General features: G+C 46.2%; 9 protein-coding genes across 9 annotated transcripts; 3 read left to right on the top strand and 6 right to left on the bottom strand.

Moving 5' to 3' along the window:
* Window positions 1–233: 233 nt before the first annotated feature.
* LY89DRAFT_706602 (proline iminopeptidase) lies at window positions 234–1,572 on the bottom strand. The gene is made up of 2 exons (XM_018217539.1): window positions 704–1,572; window positions 234–636 (listed from the first exon to the last, which is right to left on the bottom strand). Exons 1-2 carry the CDS (start codon window positions 1,408–1,410, stop codon window positions 375–377), a joined length of 969 nt encoding a protein of 322 aa, XP_018072312.1. The 5' UTR covers window positions 1,411–1,572; the 3' UTR covers window positions 234–374.
* Window positions 1,573–1,841: 269 nt separating this feature from the next.
* LY89DRAFT_33966 (uncharacterized protein) lies at window positions 1,842–2,916 on the bottom strand. Its single transcript, XM_018206856.1, has 5 exons — window positions 2,876–2,916; window positions 2,688–2,801; window positions 2,511–2,635; window positions 2,376–2,463; window positions 1,842–2,323 (listed from the first exon to the last, which is right to left on the bottom strand). The coding sequence occupies exons 2-5, from the start codon at window positions 2,737–2,739 to the stop codon at window positions 2,103–2,105; spliced, it is 486 nt and encodes a 161-aa protein (XP_018072311.1). The 5' UTR covers window positions 2,740–2,801; window positions 2,876–2,916; the 3' UTR covers window positions 1,842–2,102.
* A 1,425-nt stretch (window positions 2,917–4,341) lies between these two features.
* LY89DRAFT_732657 (uncharacterized protein) lies at window positions 4,342–4,823 on the top strand (the record flags this gene model as incomplete). The annotated part of the gene is made up of 2 exons (XM_018219710.1): window positions 4,342–4,414; window positions 4,471–4,823. 2 exons carry the CDS (start codon window positions 4,342–4,344, stop codon window positions 4,821–4,823), a joined length of 426 nt encoding a protein of 141 aa, XP_018072310.1.
* An 807-nt stretch (window positions 4,824–5,630) lies between these two features.
* On the top strand, window positions 5,631–7,431 carry LY89DRAFT_683928 (uncharacterized protein). The gene is made up of 6 exons (XM_018214781.1): window positions 5,631–5,969; window positions 6,017–6,151; window positions 6,214–6,444; window positions 6,533–6,672; window positions 6,749–6,816; window positions 6,880–7,431. The coding sequence occupies exons 1-6, from the start codon at window positions 5,823–5,825 to the stop codon at window positions 7,224–7,226; spliced, it is 1,068 nt and encodes a 355-aa protein (XP_018072309.1). The 5' UTR covers window positions 5,631–5,822; the 3' UTR covers window positions 7,227–7,431.
* A 1,243-nt stretch (window positions 7,432–8,674) lies between these two features.
* LY89DRAFT_668157 (uncharacterized protein) lies at window positions 8,675–9,489 on the bottom strand (the record flags this gene model as incomplete). Its single annotated transcript, XM_018213024.1, has 3 exons — window positions 8,675–8,799; window positions 8,857–9,355; window positions 9,421–9,489. 3 exons carry the CDS (start codon window positions 9,487–9,489, stop codon window positions 8,675–8,677), a joined length of 693 nt encoding a protein of 230 aa, XP_018072308.1.
* Window positions 9,490–10,470: 981 nt separating this feature from the next.
* LY89DRAFT_717597 (RmlC-like cupin) lies at window positions 10,471–11,447 on the bottom strand. The gene is made up of 3 exons (XM_018218357.1): window positions 11,257–11,447; window positions 10,924–11,206; window positions 10,471–10,861 (listed from the first exon to the last, which is right to left on the bottom strand). Exons 1-3 carry the CDS (start codon window positions 11,366–11,368, stop codon window positions 10,687–10,689), a joined length of 570 nt encoding a protein of 189 aa, XP_018072307.1. The 5' UTR covers window positions 11,369–11,447; the 3' UTR covers window positions 10,471–10,686.
* Window positions 11,448–11,822: 375 nt separating this feature from the next.
* Window positions 11,823–13,563, bottom strand: LY89DRAFT_746000 (cholinesterase; the record flags this gene model as incomplete). The annotated part of the gene is made up of 1 exon (XM_018221083.1): window positions 11,823–13,563. The coding sequence occupies one exon, from the start codon at window positions 13,561–13,563 to the stop codon at window positions 11,881–11,883; it is 1,683 nt and encodes a 560-aa protein (XP_018072306.1). The 3' UTR covers window positions 11,823–11,880.
* Window positions 13,564–14,356: 793 nt separating this feature from the next.
* On the bottom strand, window positions 14,357–15,663 carry LY89DRAFT_583531 (Arginase/deacetylase; the record flags this gene model as incomplete). The annotated part of the gene is made up of 4 exons (XM_018209219.1): window positions 14,357–14,536; window positions 14,586–15,016; window positions 15,066–15,265; window positions 15,323–15,663. 4 exons carry the CDS (start codon window positions 15,661–15,663, stop codon window positions 14,357–14,359), a joined length of 1,152 nt encoding a protein of 383 aa, XP_018072305.1.
* Window positions 15,664–16,361: 698 nt separating this feature from the next.
* LY89DRAFT_732651 (cysteine proteinase) lies at window positions 16,362–19,174 on the top strand (the record flags this gene model as incomplete). The annotated part of the gene is made up of 5 exons (XM_018219709.1): window positions 16,362–16,512; window positions 16,577–17,193; window positions 17,249–17,786; window positions 18,042–18,109; window positions 18,161–19,174. The coding sequence occupies 5 exons, from the start codon at window positions 16,362–16,364 to the stop codon at window positions 19,172–19,174; spliced, it is 2,388 nt and encodes a 795-aa protein (XP_018072304.1).
* Between the last annotated feature and the right edge of the window lie 304 nt (window positions 19,175–19,478).

Raw genomic sequence — 19,478 nt, 5'->3', positions numbered from 1 at the left:
GGTGGATCCACTTCTTCACTTGAGCAGTCTCTCAAATGTGGTTTTGATTCAACGGTATAAGTTGTCAAGTCTAGTACTTATAGGGCAGTATCAGTAGTACAGCGTGCTCCTAGAGGTTAATATATCTATCGTCAAATATGCAGCTCATATTCTCGCACTGGCTTAGTGATATGTCAGATGTCAGTGAAGCAAAAGACCAGCGGTGCGGCAACTTCGTCTATGTTTCGTTCACTCTTGGATTATTTGTGCAATAAACTGAATCTAAAATAGATTGCAAATGCTTGAAGAGCGCACGTTGCTTTTCCCGCTTCCAGTTTTTGCTGCTCCGTTTTTTGTTCTGCCTCCACAACTGCTGCCGTTGATTAACTACCAAATCATTTCGGAAAACCGCCGCAGAAACCACCCAACAATTCCATATATCTCTCTCGCTCTTCAAAGAACGGTAAATGGCTAGATTTCTCGAGCGTCACCCATCGGACCCTCGGCAAGAGCTCGAAGAAAGGAATTACAGAGATGTCTTGCACCTGATCATATCGACCATGGAGGACGAAAGTCTCTACTTCAATTTTCGGAATGTCCTTTATGATCGTCCAGTCTTTGAGGCTTCCTGTAGGCTTCAACTTGTCGCCTCCCCACCTGTAGAGAGTAAGTCAGCGGATCTGTATCGAGCATATATTGGATGCGATCCCGCAGGCTAACTCACATTGTATTGACCACAGTGGGATCCTCTTTCATGTGTCTCATTGCAATGTTCATCTCTTCTGGAAAAGGATCGATACGGCAAATATGTCTCTTCCGGTAAACCTCTAATGCTTTCGCATACTCCTCAGAATCCGTCGTACCTTCTCTTTCACATCTCTCAATGGTCTCTCGCACTTCCTTTGGCAACGCTGCTCGTAGCGCTTCTTCGCCCTTGAGGACAAGCTCAACGCTGGCCGGTGAATTTGCGAGGATCATCTTGCGCAAACCCTTTGGGTGTAAAGTAGCATATTGTGACGCCAGTAATCCGCCCCAGCTTTGGCCGTAGAGGTCGAAGCCATCTCGTATACCCAGATAATCAATGAGATTATCGAGTTCTCTCATGAACAATTCCACGGACCAAAAGGCTTCATCACCGGCTTTCTCTCGTATATGCGTGGACTTGCCATTGCCGATCTGGTCGTAGAAGATCACGGGAATGCCGTATTGCTCGTTCAAATCTGCTAATGGGCCCAATAACTCATGACAGACACCTGGTCCACCATGTAGAGTGATCAATGGGACTATTGATGGTGAAGTGACGTTCAAATCACCGACCACTTTGTACCACGTGTGGCACGGCTTACCGGCCTCGGGGACGTCGAATGGGATTTCACCTTCGGGAGGTCTCCACACCGTTGCATTCGCATGCCTGTCGATTCTCACATTCATTTTGACGATGGTAGCTTCTCAGGTGCACAGCTTAGTTCGTTGCGAGGGGCTGGGTTGCTGAGGTGGTGTGGAGTGGAGTGAGGTCAAGTCTTAAGAAGCGTCAATGTGGCCCCAGGCAATCGATCGGTGCTAATGCAGTTGGTAAGACGTTGCTCTTTTTCAGGTTCGCAATGTGAGGAAAACATTTCAGCACCCGGTCTAAAGTTAGCCCATACAGCGGCTAATTATCCCTCCACCCTGCACAGCCCCCGCATACCAAGCTACTGTAAAGGTATGGATTCGCAATCGGTGATCTGATTTGTTCTCGGCCCCGAGCATCAAAACATGAAATGTAACGTTATGATTTGTTTACAGTTGAAAAGAATAAATCAAGCCTGGTGAGCTCTACTCTTCATTCACGTGCATATGAGGTTCAATAACACAATCTAAGAGCCACTGATTGTGATCGGTATTGTTTGATTTTCATAGACCAAACAGTCGCTTTGCGAGACTTCACAGCAATCTCTTCATCTTCATCATTGTGGCGACATAATGACAGACAAATGAAAACAATGTCTCGCTATACTATGTCCAGAGCCTTCTCGGAACGCTAACCTAAACCAATCCATCAAAGATACGCCAATCAGACCCTTTTCACCCTCGCTTTACATCTCTGCTTCAGAACTCACCATGATGGACTCATGGCATGAGTCTCATGCTCCAAAAGGACCTGCGAGAATGCTGTATTTGCCCCGATCAAGTGATCTTGATCGTGCCCAAGATTCAATTGGTTCCCACTTTACGCACTTGGACTTTGACATAGTCCGCAGTTCAATATGATCTTTCTCAGTAGATGGTTTAACCCATTCGCCCGTCAACATGCTCAAGTCCGCATGGCACATGACCTGCTTTCTCAGGTTCTCAAGGCAATGGTCTGCAATTCGTAAGTTTGTCTTCAATGAACCTGAAACCGACGAGCTTCTTACCAAAGTGACCTTCAGGAATGCTAAGATCATCGTCCGGGCCTGCGATTCCACGGTAATAATCGATGTACTGCATCCTTCGGAAGGTATCCTTTTAACAAGTCAAACAGGCTTAGACTCAGCTTCATCAACACATACCAGGCAATGAATTTGATGGTACACAAGTGGGACAATAACATAATCTCCATCAGTAAGTTGAGCGATATTTGTGAAATTCTCGCCGCCTCTGATCAATTCTTCCTTGGTTCCGCGGACGTTCAGACCTACAACAAATTGTCAGATATTTCGCAAATAGAGGACTTGTGCATTACTCACCGAGAAGCAAGTCTTTCCAAGCTGCATCAACAGAGGGGGATGGAGGCCCCATGAACTCTGAGTGACCACCCCAATGATGTTTTAGTTCGTACGAGATGAAGGGATTTGCGGGTGCTGGTAACCTGTCAATGACCATAATCGTGACTTTCACTGTCTCCAGAAATCAATATTCACAGCAGCGAACTTACTATATGGCAGCTCTGGTTCAGTTGAGCTTGGAATATGTCTCGCTAAGTCCACAGAGCTAATGATGCTGATGTATGACAGGAGGAGAACAGCTATGATCCACAATACAATCAATATTCGTGACTTCGCCTTACTTTGATGGCATGAGCAACACCTCACGCTCTTGTCGTCTCCTGCCATCAAAGGCTCCATAGATTCCATGGATTCTTTCATTTTTCTGAATAATTTGAGTAAGTAGAGTCTTGAGAAAGGGGAAAGCGATAAGTTTGCTCCACTCACCAGAGGAATATTCTGCGTATAACAACCCTAGGACAAAACGGTTTTGATATTGAGGTTGCACATCCCGTTGAGTTGCATATGCGGGCGGAAGCTCAGCGTTGCCGTCAGATCCTACGGAACCAACATGTTCCACATATATTACGTGCCGAGCCATAGAACCCCTGAAGATATGGCGGGAGATAGAGAACTGCCGGGGACTGTGCCACAATCTGGTCTCGGCGCCTAACATCCGTATCGTTTGCGCGGCTCGGGCTGCCAGAAACGTAAGTTTAACGTCACCTTCTATCTTGATATCTGGACAAGAAAGTCTAAAGATAATGAACCCAGTCGCGATGCGGGTGAGCCATCCACACCAACTCGGTGATCCTATGTTGCGAGCAAGTAATTGGTGGACTCAATTTCTGGTTCTCCCGTTGTGGGATCCTTTTCCAACATGCACCATTGATTTTCAATCCTTCAGCGAATCTTCTCCGGACTACTGAGAGAATGCCGAGCATCATCAATGCCATTCGAATGCTGGACTATTTTACCGTATGTGTTGACTTTTTGGCTTCAAAGTTTCAGGTCTTTACGAGACAACCTTGGCAAGGCTGAGCTCGATTGCCGGTTACACAGCATGCGTGGCGCTTGTAGACTTACTCAAAGACTTACGAGGCGATGTCCAGGTATCTGACACTCTGCGCCACCGTACCTGTCCATTCCATTATTTGGTTGATCACTTTGCAAAAGTTGCGAGACCTGCATGCATTAACCAATGTAAGTTCAGGGATATATATTACATCGCGCCAACACTAAGCTTATTACCAACATTGATGTCAAACTTCGTTTGCTTTTGTGTGCCATCAAACATCTCATGGAAGGATTTTGAAATGTTGGAACATACGGACTGTTGATTTCCAACCTATCGTCTGTACCCCAGATATCGGCAGGTGGTCGGTGATGATGCACGGCAAGTAAATACCCTGGTAGTTTCTGTTGGTTCCATGGCTTGCGTTTCTGAAGAAAGATCTTCAGCTGCGGATGGTGTAACATCAGGGAAAGTCTCCAAATATGACAGGTCCCTCTCTTGTAGGTCTCTCTGGAATTACAAATCAGCTACAACATTATTTTCGCAAAGACAAGAAAACCACTTCTCCTACCAAACAATTAACTTGCCTTGGACAAGTCTTCTCTGACAGAAATTTCGATCATGCATTTACTCACTCAATACCTCTTCATCATTGCGCTCTCTGGGCATGCACTGGCAGCTCCGGCAGCTCCAAGTAAGCGAGTGATAGGCGGAAGTTCCTACAAACTCCATGCTAATCAGCGCTTACAGACCTCGATGCCCGAGCAGTCAATGCTCGTGGTGATTCTCTCATCGAGGCCATCTTTGTTGAAGGAGATGTTGTCGATGCGGAGCCAAAACTCAAACGTGGAGACGCACTCATTGAAGATATCTTTGTCGAAGGAGCCGTTGTGGAAGCGGCGCCAAAGCTCAAGCGTGGTGATTCACTGATTGAACAGATCTTTGTTGAGGGTGAGGTTGTCGAGACAGAGACAAAGTTGAAGCGCGGAGACTCGCTTATTGAGCAGATCTTTGTTGAAGGTGATGTTGTTGGCAAAGCGAAGCGTGGGGACGTGCTGATTGGGCGTATTCTTGATGAAGGCGCAGTTGTGGCTAGGGAGTAGAGATCGAATACGGCTTGGATATTCTTGACTGGCAATTGAATTGTAAGCGAAGTGCTGTCGTTATCGTAGAACAGAGTCAATTGGGTTGTTAATTTGGTTGGTGTCGGCTTTTGTTCAGGGGCTATCAAGGATGTGAGTAGATAGCTGAGAGGAAATGGATGCATACTGATACGAGTGTTTTCGTACTTATTCAACGGCTATCTTTCCTATTTCCCTATCTTGTGTTCTTGCGTAGTGAGAGGATACTTTAGCAACGATCCTTCGTGTAATGTCACATAACTGTGGACCTGGTTTGGTTTCGTTCTGAAATGCCGGCAAAATGTAAGGAAGAACTAGTGTTTTCAGAAGGATCGCCGCGGACCACTTCGTGACAGCGGGCCGAACCGTTTCAAGCTTGGATGCACTCGCGTCCTCGTAAGTATTGGTAAATTTTTGCGATTGTCGACGACGACTTGCGATAAGGTTGATGAGCACTTTTGAGTTTGTGGTACGCAAGCATAATTGGCTGGTCCGTCTATACCTCGCCCCAATACTGTACCTCGCCTCAAATACTGTACCTCGCCGCAATAACATACCCCGCCCCCATTGCTCGTAAAGTGTTTACCCTTGCATCTACGCCTCCATTCTGCATCTATTCCTAGCGTTCCGCTTGGTGCCATCTCTTTCTCCATTGCTGCGTTGCATTTTCTCCCAGCCACCGTAATGTCGGTTGGCCTCTTTCCCGCCCACACTCCTTCCTCTTTGGAGATGCTGCTGCAGCTCTCTCCCGATGTGAATTCGTTTGTTCTCCCTGCTACTGCTTTCAATGCAATAATCATGTGCGGCATTCAGGCGGGCCGATTCTGACTTAATCCCGACCGGTGTTCCCCCAATATGAACACCTTGACGACTTCCCTCCAATTGTAGAACTGGTTCCCCACAGTGGACTTGGCTTCTCGAACTTCATATCACGTCTGTCTTATTCTTTACCTGTTGTTCACCAATATTTCAGCATTCAGAATGTTGGACACCAGGGCCAAAACTATAGTGGTAGTAAGCGCGGTGCTCGGCTTCCTGGCCACGCTTATGGTGATTTTGCGCTTTTGGGCTCGGTATCTCAAACGCCAGAAATTCGGAATCGATGATGTTCTACTTATTGTTGCTCTCGTAAGTCATGCCTGACGTCAAAAAGACTTTGCTGATTGCTTGGATAGTGTCTAACTCTCGGCGTTGTCACAATCGATATCATCACTGCGACTTGGGCTCGAGTGGGAGAACATGAGATTACTGTCCCGTCAGGACCCGCAAAGGGGGATCCTTTGCCCTGGGAGATCAAACGGGAGTCAATTGTAAGTTATCAAGTGTTCCTATCGTGAGAGCCAAGAGCTAAACGAAGCTGCGAAAACACTAGACTCTCTGGTCCATCGAAATCCTCCATACCTGCGCTATGCCAGCTATCAAAGCGTACACTCTTGCATTCTACCTACGCATCTTCCACGTTTCTCGAGGCTTCAGGACATCGGTTTATGTTATGGGAGCGTATGTCTTCTGCTGGTGGATATCGGTGCTACTTGTCACCATCTTCCAATGCCTTCCTGTTGGCCCGGTGCACACTCTAGATTCGAAGTGTATTGATGTTTTGGTAAGTGATCCCCATTGGCAGATGTCAAGATGGCAGCATGAAGAAATGGCCCTATGTTGTTTATGCGGGCAACTAACATTGTTTAAAGAAATTCTTCAGAGTAGCGGCAGTCACCAACGTCATCAGCGATGTTATTATCATCTTAATGCCTATCCCCGTGGTCTTAAAGCTACAACTCCCAATTGGGCAGAAGATTGCTGTGGTTGCAATTTTCTGCACCAGTTCACTGTATGTTGAGCATATCCCGTCAAACACTTTGCTTAAAAGCATATATGAATTTTTACTGATGCATTTGGCTCCGTAGGGTCATTGTCGCTGGTATTGGTCGCACAGTGGCATATTTCAGTGTCGCGCACAATCTCGACTTCTCATGTCAGTAGCCCTTTACCTCATATAGCAACAGCCAACGTTAGATACTGACTGACTATTCTGTAGACCATGATTATTACACCATCATCTGGACCTCGATCGAGCCTTGCATGGGTGTGATAGGTGCATGCCTACCATCACTTCGGCCCATCTTCCTCGGCTTCTCCCCCGAATCGCTCGTCGGAAGTATCAGGTCTGTGCTCTCCCTCCGATCCATGGGAAGCAGAGACAGTCGTGGACGAAGCAAGAAGGATTCACAAAGACTACGAGAACCATCGGAATCCGTGGATGGAGCTTCTGGCAAGAGTTTCGAGAATATTCACGACAAGTTCCCCAGCGAGGGGCTGTCGCAGGTACAGCACATGGACCGCGTAGTTGAGCTTGATGAGAGAGGTCAGGTCATAGACGTCTAAGGGTGCAGAGTTCTTATTAGCTTTCGAGTGGTATAATGGCTAACGACTCAATGACTCTTTCGCGCTATTGGAAGCTGGCCTTGATAGCAACAATTGAACAAACCTTTTGAAACATTACAATAGACTCTTGTGAGCGCTTCGATAGGATCACCAAAAACCGCATCCCATATCTTGAACATAAAACAAACCACACTCATCATTCGAGGTTCCTCTGCATAATTGCATGACCGGATTTGATGTTTTCACGTATGTAGCCCCTGAAAACTCGCTTATCAGCATCCTTCAAGCATTGCTGCACAAGCTCGACAAGGTAGCAAGGGCATTAACATTTAAGTTTTAAACGGAGACCAGGATATTGAGGTTCTCCCCGATACCTTGCATAGTGTGTGGCAAACGAAGCAACCTTCTTCATGAGGATGGCGTGCGTGCCACCGTCTCCTGATTCCGAGACTGTTTTCACACGGGTGAAAGCGAGGCCTCGCGAAGGAATCTGGCAATCTTTATGTCAAATTCTGCAAGCCCCGTAATGCAAATTATGCCTATCAAACTCGCAATTTCGAGTCCACTTTCACGTGAGGGTGTGGAACAGAGAATATTGCGTGGGGGAAGTAGATGTCGGATCCACTTCCCCAGCCGATGCTAGTCGAACGGCTTCGTGCCGTTCCACCACTGAAGAGAAAGTGCAAGATTAATATAAGGATCAGGATGCTTGCTTGGCAGTTGTGACGCGGAGTGCCATCCTGATCCATGAAGTTCTTGTATCCGTACTACCTTCTCTTCTCCGTTATCTCACAGTATGCTCTTGCGTGCCGTGAAGACACACCTGAAAGCCTTATCTGTTCTCTGTCACATCCAAAGAAATTAAAACTCGTTCTTTTCTGCATATGCTGTCCCTCCGCTACAAGGAGTATGTCCTGTATCCGAGCTAAAGCACTGTGCCACTTTTCCCGCACGGAAGACTTCGTAATGGTTCGATATCCGGAACACCAAAGATACTTTCCTTCAGATTTCTTCAGGCAAAAGTTCTGAAGGATCTGTTTACCGCCCTTAGACTCAACTTGGTCGAGAGGCTGCAAGTTTAGGGAGTGATATGAAATCACGTGGTTCATTGTGGGATAGTGAAAGGAGGTACTATGATGATGCCGGCTACGTTGCTGGTGGCGAAGATGCCATCGACTATCACTGGCCCAATAATTAGGCTATTTATTTGTCCCAGTTTTTATATTTTTGGGAGCAACTTGTCTTTTCTTGAATAGTTTTGATCCTACGCAGGCATAGTCAATCGCACGACTGTCATAATTGTAGAAGAACATGTTTGCAATTCTGATTTTGAGGTCCCTGCATTCAATTGGTATATCTGCGTTCAGCGCGATAAGTGACCCACCAATCGCCTTTGCAAAACTGGTATTTCGTTTCCCAAACTTTCTCTGCAAAAGAGGCTCTCATTTCTACTCTCTGGTATCTCGGTACGCAGCAACCTGCTTTTGGCTCAGTGGTATCAATTTTCTATTGTCCGAGTCCCACTCAAAGCTGTGGAGGAATTGCCGTCTGTTTGCACGATAATCATCATCTTCTTTGAGTTTGTTAGCCTTTGATCAAAATTTGTAAGAACGAATTAGATACAACATACCATCAAGATAGAAAACTTCCCTAATGATGCTCGAATGGGTGCCAAATACAACCTCTTCTATTCCTTCTGTCATTTCCTCAAAGATCTGTTCCAAAAGTGTATTTAAGAATGCTCTTCGACCGGGAATCGTTGCCCAGGCCGCTGTTTCTTTTACATCTTTGCGATTGTATCCTATCCGTAACTCCTTGAATGATACTTCAAATCCCCAGTCTTCGCTTAGTTTGTGTAAAGAACTAGCCGTCCCATTCCGACCGTCATCCAATGATTGTAGTTCAGCGAGGAGACGAACAATAGTCCCCGTCTCTGCGTCAATGAACGACGGAAAACTCCTGAAGATAGTTTCAAGCGCTCTATAGAGCGGCGACGAGAAGATCTTTGGCTTCGATGGCAAGACCCTTTTGAAGGTTTGGCGGATTGTTTCGCATTGTTCTTGCCCACGCTGGGTCAATCGCGGGTTGCAGATCTCGATATTGGTGGTCTTTGTTACTTTATGTTCAGCCTAGAAGGCGCCAAGTTGATGAGTCGGAGGAGTCTCAAAAGGTCGCAATATCAGGGGACTCTTACTTCTGTATGACGAAGAGCATGAACGATCAGTCTTCGCGTAGGTCTTTGCCGATCACCTGCGTCGTCCATCTTGAAAAGAAGCCCAGGCTGAACTTCAGCTTTTATAGTTGCGCTTGAAATTGAGGAATGGATGTGTGGGAAGAGACTTTTAGTTGTAGGCGTCTTAGCGGACGGTACCAGCACCCAATGCTCGAAGCTGAGCAGTCTTGCAGCTTGAATTTAGCGTAATAGTTGGGACTATGAAAATTTGAACACTACGTCTTCAACAGCGGTATCATTCAAATTTACAGATTGTTATTTCTGTTAAAGTCTGCTATTTCACAGGCAACTTATTCCAAAACACTAGAAATTGGGTTCTCTACTCCAAGAATTGAGAAGTATGACAGTAAAATGAAGTTTAGAAGTACTCTTTCGCAGACTGGTAGGAGTTCGCTCCCTCCATTTGATAAGGTGCAGGCTTTCAGTATCCGGATTCTACAGAAATATCATTGACTCTGTATGATGTAGCCATTAGATGACCGAGTTGGATTCTGATTCTCGTGCCTCGCACCGAGGCGCTGTCGTCGAAAAAGGAGCGCAGGCTAAACTTTAAGGTTTTGCTGGGTACCTAGGTAGATACTCACAAGAAATAGGAAGTCATGGTGGGTCTTAGCATGTTTTACCAGATATTGATGCCCAAAGCTCTTACTGTGTCTTTACATGCTGCTCATAGCTGGATGGCAATCTTTCATCGGGTAGATTTGGTAGTGTCGTGTCTCCCGTAGAGATTCCGGATTCACACCATCTCTACAGCTCGTCAAAATCCGCACCGAGATTAAGCGCATTGAATTTCCAAAGTCTCTTGAATCTCCAAGATAAAGACCTCACTTTTGATCCTTAAATGTGTAGAACAAGAGATCACTAGAGAAGTGATTGGCTTAGGAAAGTCTCAGCAGACTTGCTGACCTTCTTGCCCTTTTTTGTCGGAAAATGAGACCATCAAGCTGTCGACAATATTCTTATTGTGATATATCGATCAATTTGAACACAAGAAGTAAGGAGTTTCCAGTAGAAAAACTTTGATTCTTTGATTCGTTCGCCTGATAGTACATTCTTATTTCTCATGTACAAGTTCTTTTCATGTCTAGTTTCAGGTCTTGGAAACGGAATTAAAGAAGCTGCAGATAGAGTATTTTTACGCATGCTCGAGGAATCTACATTACATTTCACTGTGAATTCGGCTCCACCATCAAATGTGTTCCATATATTACCTCAGCTACGGTACCCTTAGGAATGACTGTGGTCATGCGTATGCCCATCTCCATCCCCATGGCTATGTGTATGTTCATGGTGATGATGATCAGGAAGATTTGCGTGCGTAGGGTCAATCCACTTTACACCTTCCGGATTTTCCGCTGGGACCAGGTCAGGCAGATTGACAGCAACTGCTTCTCCATCGCTCCTAGACAAACATTAGCTTGAGATCAAGTACCCCACTACCTTCGACAAAGATTCAAAACTCACCTCATCAAAACACACTCCAATGCTTCTCCCTCCAACGCATTAATCTCCTGATGCGGCACGTACGGCGGCACAAATATAAAGTCTCCCGGGCCAGCCTCAGCAGTAAATTCCAACTTTTCACCCCATCTCATTCTCGCTTTTCCCTTCAATACATAGATAACTGATTCGAGATGGCCGTGGTGGTGAGCTCCGGTCTTGGCGTTGGGTGAGATTGTTACTGTTCCAGCCCATAGCTTTTGGGCACCGACGCGAGCGAAATTTATCGCTGCCGCGCGTTGCATACCTGTTGGAGTATCAATGAGCTATAGAACAACTAATATTGACATATCATACCAGGAGTCTGGGCAGTATTGCTGTCCAGCGAATCAGCTGGGATGACTCGTACGCCAGTATGCTTCCAAGCATCTTCGGGTGTAGAAGTGGGAGGTTCTGCTGATGAAGCCATTGTGGTCTTGAAGATAGGCAATAGATATGGGTAGTATAACCTCGAAATCTGAAGACTGTATAAGGCACGCTTGTGGTGTTCTTTCAGTATAGCTTCATTGCAACAAGAAGAGAGATGAGGAATAGTGGGGTCAAAATTACGTGCGGGCAGAGAAATTACCCCGCTATCACGTGCAATTACCCCACTTCTGTGCTGGGCCATCAGCCCCTGAACGATTAGCGAGTCGAAGCCTGTAAGGGCCTGAAGAGATCTCCAGCATTGAAAGTAGCCATGCCTCCCTGAGTCTCACCTTAACTCGAGGGTTGGTAGGCCTTTCGCACAAAAGAGCTCCTACAGAACTAACAAGCATTATTTGATCCTAAATCGACTTGAGACTGGTGCTCGCTAATTTCAATGTATGTCACTGAATAACTCGTTGCCAATGGATATGTTGTGTCATTGTAGTCTATTTCAGCTTCGATTAAGATCTTAAATTATACTTGAGCTCCGGATTCTCTGACCCCTTACGCTCTTCAAATGTGTAATGAGCTTTTCGCAGCAGCTATGAAAGCGTAACTATCATTCCTGAAAGTATCCGCAAGCAATGTATTACTAACAGCCTGAAAATTCATCAACTGATTGCCTTGACTCCACTTAGGCCAAGTTGGTAGTCCAACAGTTCCATCATTCGGATCCATCGTGTTGAAGAAACTGAGGTAAAAGCTCTGGATAGTGGCACTTGCAAAGTCTGGAGTAATTCCATATGTTGTCAGAATATCTGAAGCATGGAAGGTCCCTAAAATTGGTGTCCCGTAGCCGTAGGATGCGAGGTATGACCACGTTGGAATTGAGGGGTTGACAGATGAAGCGATGTTGAGGAAGACTCGTCGAGTGAGCGTGAAAGTCAAGTCTCCGAGTATAGCCGCAATGCGCTTATATTGAGGATAGATGTTGTTGAGTAGTCCAGTGTTGAAAGGCGAACCGGCGGAAGGATCATCCGGGTAAGTCGCAACTAGGTCCTGAACTTGCTCAATTGTTGCGTCTGCAAAATAGATTGTTTTCAGATAATCGACCAGCTGTTCAGTTGTACTGATATTTGACTGCACCAAGGAGAATAAAGTGCCTTCGTCTTCTTGATCTCCGATAATGAACGGAACCTTGGCGTACTGTCCGTTCTGGGCAAGGATCTCAGCCGATTGTGTCAATGCTACACCGTCAGGTCTTGGGAGATATGAGAGTGCAACAGATTGGTAATCGGTGAAGCAAGGAACGGATGTTGTTGCTTGCAGATATGTCTCATAGTCGACCGTTCGAAGACAGGCAAGTGTATCTGAAGCAGCTCCACAACCGGCGTGCGCCACTACAGTGTCGTAAATGCTTTGGCCTTTAGGATAGTCGACAGGATCTGCTGGTACTACGCTCCCACTATCCATGACAGCAGCTCTGAACAAAGGTTGGCCCTTGTAGGTGTTGTTCCCATTGTAGAGTGACATCTGGTTGAAAACGGAAATAGATCCAGCCGATTCGCCCCAGATGGTCACTTTACTGGGATCGCCTCCAAACTTTGCAATATTGTCGGCAACCCATTTCAAGCCCAGGCGTTGATCAAGATGTCCAAGGTTTGCAGAGCCATCTTTCAAGATTTCTGCTCCGGGGAGGAAGCCGAATCCACCAAGACGGTAATTGACTGAAACATAAATGATATCTTTTCCTTGAGTCACTGATGTAGTGATCAGCTCACTCGCATCATAGGTTTGCGTTGATCCAAACTCAAAAGCACCTCCGAACATCCAGAAAACCACTGGTAGCTTCGAACCAGCAGAAGCAGACGATGGTCTTTGAAGGTTGACAGTGAGACAATCTTCTCCAGTGTCTGTCAGCGCCTGAAGGAATCCAGTGTCCAATACCTCGGTGATTACATCGTTTGGTATGGCACTGGTGTTGGTCGAAGTGAGAAATTGTGGACATGCACGAGGAGTGCCCGTTGCTTGAATCGTGCCCAAATTCGAAGTAATCGGCTGTGGTGGCTTGAGTCGAAGACTTCCAACTGGAGGTTGAGCATATGGAATGCCTTTGAATGAATCAATTCCAAGGAGACTGGATCCTACGATTGTTGCATAATCCAAGGAGACAGTTGGAGATGCTCGCTTCTCCAGGGTAGGAGCAGCTGTGATCAAGGAGATGAAGCATGGAGCCAGGGGCATAAGACAACGCATAATGAAAAATTGTCTTTCTTCGTAACCAACGGTAACCCGAATGAGGCGCTTGGTAGACTGTAGAGTGTCTGCATCGTGAAGCTGGGTGTGTGAGATATATGTACTGTACGTCGAAGGTCTCGTATCCCCAAATTTGGAACTTCCTCAAGCTATAATCGAGTTCTTCGGTCTTGATACCTGATTCATATAGGATCGACAATTATTAGAGGCTCCAAAGACGGGAGTCGATCAAGATTCTGGGATTAGAATATGCCTTTTCCGAGAATGGCACTTAAGAAACCCGTGTTGGGTAGAAAGACGAACTGTGTGCCATGAGTTTATTGAGAGCCGAGGCTGGGCTAAAAGCACTACAACCAATAGAAATTCCAATCCGAGCATCTTCAACTACTGGTAAAGAGACAGCGCTTGCTTTGGGTGTGTCGAGTATCCCGTCCGAGAGGTTTCCCCGCATTTCGCGCAACGCTACAGACTACCGGTCTCGCCTAAACTGTCCCCCTGTCCCCCTTTTGGATGGATTTGCGTACCGGCTCAGCCACTAAACGCAACCTTAGGAATAGTTCAGGGCCGGTAGATCTCAAATACCGACTTCAGGCCTCGGCCGTAGTTGTAAGTATTTCGAGGCGATGAGATCGGATGAATATGAGCATGTGAAGGCGCAGGGGATGTCACGTGAACCATTCTCTATTTTATAGAACTAAAGATCTTCACATGAACCTATCAACAGGGAGAAAATTCTCTGAACCTTTCACCCTGTAGCTGATTGCGTACAAGTCCACCCTTTCAAGGTCGTTACTCAAGCTTTGGGGCTCTTCACCGGTACATGAACCATCCATTGCAGAACCTCGTAGACGATCTGGGCAAGAGCGATCGCGGTGGTCTCTGCAGCATTGTCGTAGATGGGTGTAAACTCTACAACATCTGAACCGACTATCTTTAAGCCAGCGTCCGAAAGACCATTGATAATCTGCTGCAGCTGTGCGTTCATTAGCAGCGCTCTGAGCCATTTTCAAGTCAACACTCACCTCTCTGGTGGTCCATCCTCCTGGTTCAATGGTGCCAGTTGCAGGAGCAAATGCTGGGTCAAGCACATCGATGTCAACGCTCAAGTACACGTATTCATCCCCGACACGCTCAACAATCTTCTTGACCACCTTATCAACGCCAAGTTTATCTAGCTCTCGAGCACGGATGTAAGTGAAGCCACACCGAAGGTCGTTGTTCAAGTCGTAGTGTTCATCGAAGATTGTGCACCGAGATCCCAGATGCATGTTGCTGTGATTGGACAACAATCCTTCTTCGTGAGCTATATGCAGCATGGTTCCATGATTGACTTCAGAATACTTCGTTAAGCCACCACCAAGCTGCTTCGGATCCCAAGTATCGAGATGGCTATCGAAATGTAGAACGGCAACACGGCCCCATGTGGAATGAAGCGCACGAAGAATAGGAAGGGCTGCAATATAATTAGCAGTATACATGAGAAATTGACAACGAGTACTAACTTATGGTATGATCTCCTCCGATAGTAATAAGTCGGACAGCCTCTGACGCCGAGTCGTTTGCTGCTTTCACATTGTTGATAGCTTGCATCCCCTTTTCGAGCTGGTGGATAGCAACCAACTTATCGAAAGGATTGTTTCCAATGTCTCCACAGTCAACAACTTTGGCCCAGTCTTGATACGGATTGAGATCATGATCTATACTGTAAGAACTTAGCACTCAATGGCCTTTGAAAGAAGGTATTAGTCACGTGACTCACTCCCATCCCGCAGAAGGGCTCATCCTCCTGGCTCCTTGACGAGCACCATTTGGTCCGAATCTTGCACCTGGTCTATATGATACACCTAGGTCGAAAGGGTGACCCACAATCCCAATATCAAATGATCCGCTGCTCACGGGCTTCATGCATTCTATGAAATCGAGATGGGCGAAAGTGTTGATTCCTTGGTATAAATCATTGTCGTCGAAATCTCCAGCACGATAGCTAGGAGGTAAAGTTTCAGGAAGTTGGACGGATGATGTGTCGAGTCTGCGACCAAAAATGGAGGAATCGATGAAGTCGTGACGTTTGTGAGATCCGAGTACCTCTTGAGGGTGCATCGACGCTGAGACGACCGCCAAAGACACTGTGGCCAGCAATAAGGAGTGCATGTTTGCTCGGAATTATCAATTGAGGCAGATGACGAATTCTGAACGTCGGAAATCTTCAGAATTCTTCGAAAATTTAAAGTCACATCTTGGACAGGACATGTCGATGTCCTAATCCAGCTAGACACCTCTAAGCCGGTTTCGGCAGGTCTAAGCGTTAAGGCTCTTGGTCCGGTGTTCTCTCGTAATCTCTCGTAATCTCCTCCTTATCAATTAACAATTATTGCGAATCCTGAACTTATAATCCTTTTCGAGAACAATTGGTACGTTAAGTTCCCTCAAGATGAGTGCCTTAATTGGGTTCTGATGGCGATGCTTGTGTAAAAAAGCTGGAAAGTTTCAGTCACGGTCACAGACAACGCCAGTATGAACTTGGAAAGCCAAAGACCAACTCTTGACTTCAATCCTACAATTCAAGGTCGTCCCATACTGCGAAGTGATTATGTTCGAAACGCTCACTTTGGCTTTGTAGCTTGACAATGCATTCTATCATGTCTCACCTTATTTCTCCTGCTTTCGTATTACCCAAAATTCAACAAAGGATTGACACGGGACTTGATGGCCTAGTCCCATCCATTTTTCTTTTTCATTATCGTAACCCTCACTTTTGCTCATTTTTCAATCATAATCTGCAATTCCATGAGTTGAAGATGTCCGATAGTGAAAAGGATGCCAAAAAGCCTGCGAAAGCCAAAAGCAAAAAGGAACCTCCACAAATCCAGATCAGGAAAAGTCGCACCCCGGCACAATCCATTCTTGACGAATTCTGGAAAAGTTACAAAAGCGAACACTGTGGTAGAGGTACGTATTTTCAATCCTCTCTAATCGTTCACTACCAAGCAGCTACTAACAGCTCCCCCACCAGTCTCCACCGTCTTGCCTCCTTCTACCCAGGTCAAGAGATCACGCAGAAAAATCCCAAGCGTGGCTTTGCGAGAATCAGTCTCCATCTCATACGATGCAGCTGTAGCGATCTGCAAAGCACGTGTAGAAACCATCATTCGGGAATGCCAAAGAACGAACCAGAACTTTATAGACGCTGATTTCCGCCTCGAAAGTCTCAAGAACGTCCTTTTCCCACTAGCAGCTGCACTTGACTTCGAATTGATATCGCCGGGTGCGTTCAAACGAGTCAAAGACATCTTCGATGCACCGAAGTTTTTCATCAAAGGCGCGACAGTCAATGACGTCCGGCAAGGACTACTTGGAAACTGTTGGATGGCATCGGCAGTCTGTGCTTTGACGAACAAGGAGGGCTTGATCGAAAAGCTTTGCCCAGCCAGAAACGAGGAGATAGCAGTATATGGATTTGTGTTTTTCCGTGATGGCGAATGGATCTCAACAGTCATCGACGATTTCTTGTTCTTGAAGCATAAAGATTACGCCTCGAATGAGTACCCTCGCGCCTTGTTGCATAGTGTAGGGCAAGCAGATGACGATCAAGAGATAACCGCAGAGGAGAAATACCGACAACTGTATCAGGTTTGACTCCTATGTTATCTTTCAACATTGTCAAGTGTGTTACTAAAGATTTTAGTCTAACTCCAGCGCTTTGCTTTACGGCACATGTCAAGATCCGAATGAGACATGGTTCCCACTTCTTGAAAAAGCATTTGCGAAAGCTCATGGGGCAAGTAAATCTCTTCTTTTCTATCACGGGCACATGAATACAACATCTGGTGGCAAGAGTGTACCTTGTTCGCTCTTAAAGGCCCAATTCCATCCTTTGAGCATACTAACAAAGATCCGGGACTACGGTTCATTGGATGGCGGCTTTGGCTTCGAAGCACTCGAAGACTTCACTGGCGGCGTCAGCACCATAACCTCCCCCAACGACATCCTCGACACGGATGCGTTCTGGAAACAGCTGTTACAAGTGAACGACAAATTCCTTTTCTGTTGTAGTTCGCATCCCGAGCGCGAAAAGGTACCTGATAACTTCGATGTCCTTACAACGGATAGAGGCATTCTAGGTTCTCACGAGTATTCTGTCATCAGAGCAGTGGAAATGGAGGGCAAGCGGCTTTTGCTACTTAGAAATCCTCATGGACAAGGAGAGTGGAATGGTGCTTGGAGTAAGTTGATCCCTCGCTAGTAAACTTATTCACCACGATACTCATGTGACTCTTAATGCATAGGCGATGGAAGTAAAGAGTGGACCGCGGAATGGATGCTTCGACTCGGTCATCGTTTCGGCAACGATGGAAACTTCTAGATGCTATATGAAGATTTCATCAAAAGATACTCGCGTATTGAGCGAACGAGATTGTTCTGCAACGACTGGAAGGTTGCCCACAAATGGACTTAATTCGACGTGCCTTGGACTCCAGAATATCTCGACACCAAGTTTTCTTTCACGATCGCCAAAGCAGCTCTTGTAGTCATCGTCCTTACCAAAGTAAGTTCTTGTACCCAAATGTAAGGTCTCATGAAGCTAACCAATCTATAGCTTGACGAAACTTATTTCCAGGGATTGAAAGAAGGCCCGTATTCCTTCACAACTTCGTTTCGCGTTGAGAAAATCGGCGAAGGCTCCACCATCCTTGAAATCGACGGCTTACACGCAATCGCACGATCAATATTGGCAGAGCTAGAACTGGGAGCTGGCGAATACCAAGTCTCTGTTAAAATCAAAACCCTTTACGAATCTAGCTCACGTTCCATTGAGCAGATAGTTCGCAAAAACATAGTTACTCGTTCCGAGAAAGTGCTGCAAACGGGACTACGCTACGATGAAGCCCATTTTAAAGCTAAGCTAGAAGATGAAGAGTATCAGAGAGAAGTCGCCAAACAGATGAAAGAATCTCGAAAAGCAAGATTAGTAAAGAAACTCCGAGCAGAGATGACGAAAGTAAAGCGAAGAGAGAAGCACACAGCCAACAAAAAGAAGCGCAAACTCCTCGCAGCTAAACTCAAGAAATTAGCAAGCGCCAGAGCCAAGACTCCTGATCCAGCACCGACTCCGATACCAAGAGTCCTCAAAAGGACCAGGCAATCAACCAAGAAATCCAACTCGGAACCGGCAATTATCGAAGCCACTACTACAACCACAATCGTCGAAATCGACAACGATTCAGACTCCTCCATCACCTCCTCCGTATCCTCCATCTCGACCGACGAAGTAGAATCCGAAATCGAGAAATTAAGACAAGAAGCTTATGCCAAGAAGATTTTCCCTCTCTCAGGGCCACCGCCAACGCAACCTCAATCCGAGTCGCCGTTCCCGGACGATGGTTCGATTATCCCTGATTGGAACGCGTGTCTGGTATTAGGACTGCGAGTCTATGCGCTGAATAGTGATGTTGAGTTGCGGATTATTAGGCCTGAGTGGGAGCCCAGGGATGAGAGCGAAGAGAGTGGGGATGATGAGTTGATGAAAGAGATTGTGCAGGAAGAGCAGAGAAATGGGGTGAAAGTGGTAGCTGAGAACGACAAGTTACTTGAGATGATTACTTCTTTGTAGATAATCGTTCTCGGATGATTTTCTCAACACATGTACTCATTTGTAACCACTCCTGGGTTGCTCACTTGCAGCTACAAGCCGTTGATTGCAGAGTAATGGGCATTTCGGCTCATATTGCATCGTAATACGCTGTGAAGAACATGCTAGATGCAGAAAGCGCATAAGTATAGGATATTGGAGAAAAGCTAGCAATGGATACCACATTATTTTACCTCTCTCGCTTTCGCATGCTGTTATCCCCTTTTTTACGCCCGAGGCACAGGACTGCTTTAGCGACAGCGCTCGCCGAAATGCCCTGAATACG

Source organism: Mollisia scopiformis (assembly GCF_001500285.1).
Source record: "Mollisia scopiformis unplaced genomic scaffold LY89scaffold_10, whole genome shotgun sequence".
Taxonomy (NCBI): Eukaryota; Fungi; Ascomycota; class Leotiomycetes; order Helotiales; family Mollisiaceae; genus Mollisia; species Mollisia scopiformis.
Note: the sequence above shows the minus strand (reverse complement) of the source record. Positions and strands in the feature narration are given on the sequence as shown.

Bases quoted from the DNA above. Each gene is read 5' to 3' on its own strand.
- LY89DRAFT_706602 (XM_018217539.1), bottom strand. From the start codon at position 1,410: ATGAATGTGAGAATCGACAGGCATGCGAATGCAACGGTGTGGAGACCT. The intron at 637-703 runs GTGAGTTAGCCT...TACTCTCTACAG, and splicing joins CCCACTGTGGTCAATACAAT to GTGGGGAGGCGACAAGTTGA.
- LY89DRAFT_33966 (XM_018206856.1), bottom strand. From the start codon at position 2,739: ATGGGGCCTCCATCCCCCTCTGTTGATGCAGCTTGGAAAGACTTGCTT. The intron at 2,636-2,687 runs GTGAGTAATGCA...AATTTGTTGTAG, and splicing joins TTGGAAAGACTTGCTTCTCG to GTCTGAACGTCCGCGGAACC. The intron at 2,464-2,510 runs GTATGTGTTGAT...ACTTGTTAAAAG, and splicing joins ACCATCAAATTCATTGCCTG to GATACCTTCCGAAGGATGCA.
- LY89DRAFT_683928 (XM_018214781.1), top strand. From the start codon at position 5,823: ATGTTGGACACCAGGGCCAAAACTATAGTGGTAGTAAGCGCGGTGCTC. The intron at 6,152-6,213 runs GTAAGTTATCAA...CGAAAACACTAG, and splicing joins AGATCAAACGGGAGTCAATT to ACTCTCTGGTCCATCGAAAT. The intron at 6,673-6,748 runs GTATGTTGAGCA...TTGGCTCCGTAG, and splicing joins ATTTTCTGCACCAGTTCACT to GGTCATTGTCGCTGGTATTG.
- LY89DRAFT_717597 (XM_018218357.1), bottom strand. From the start codon at position 11,368: ATGGCTTCATCAGCAGAACCTCCCACTTCTACACCCGAAGATGCTTGG. The intron at 11,207-11,256 runs GTATGATATGTC...ATACTCCAACAG, and splicing joins CAATACTGCCCAGACTCCTG to GTATGCAACGCGCGGCAGCG. The intron at 10,862-10,923 runs GTGAGTTTTGAA...ATGTTTGTCTAG, and splicing joins TTGGAGTGTGTTTTGATGAG to GAGCGATGGAGAAGCAGTTG.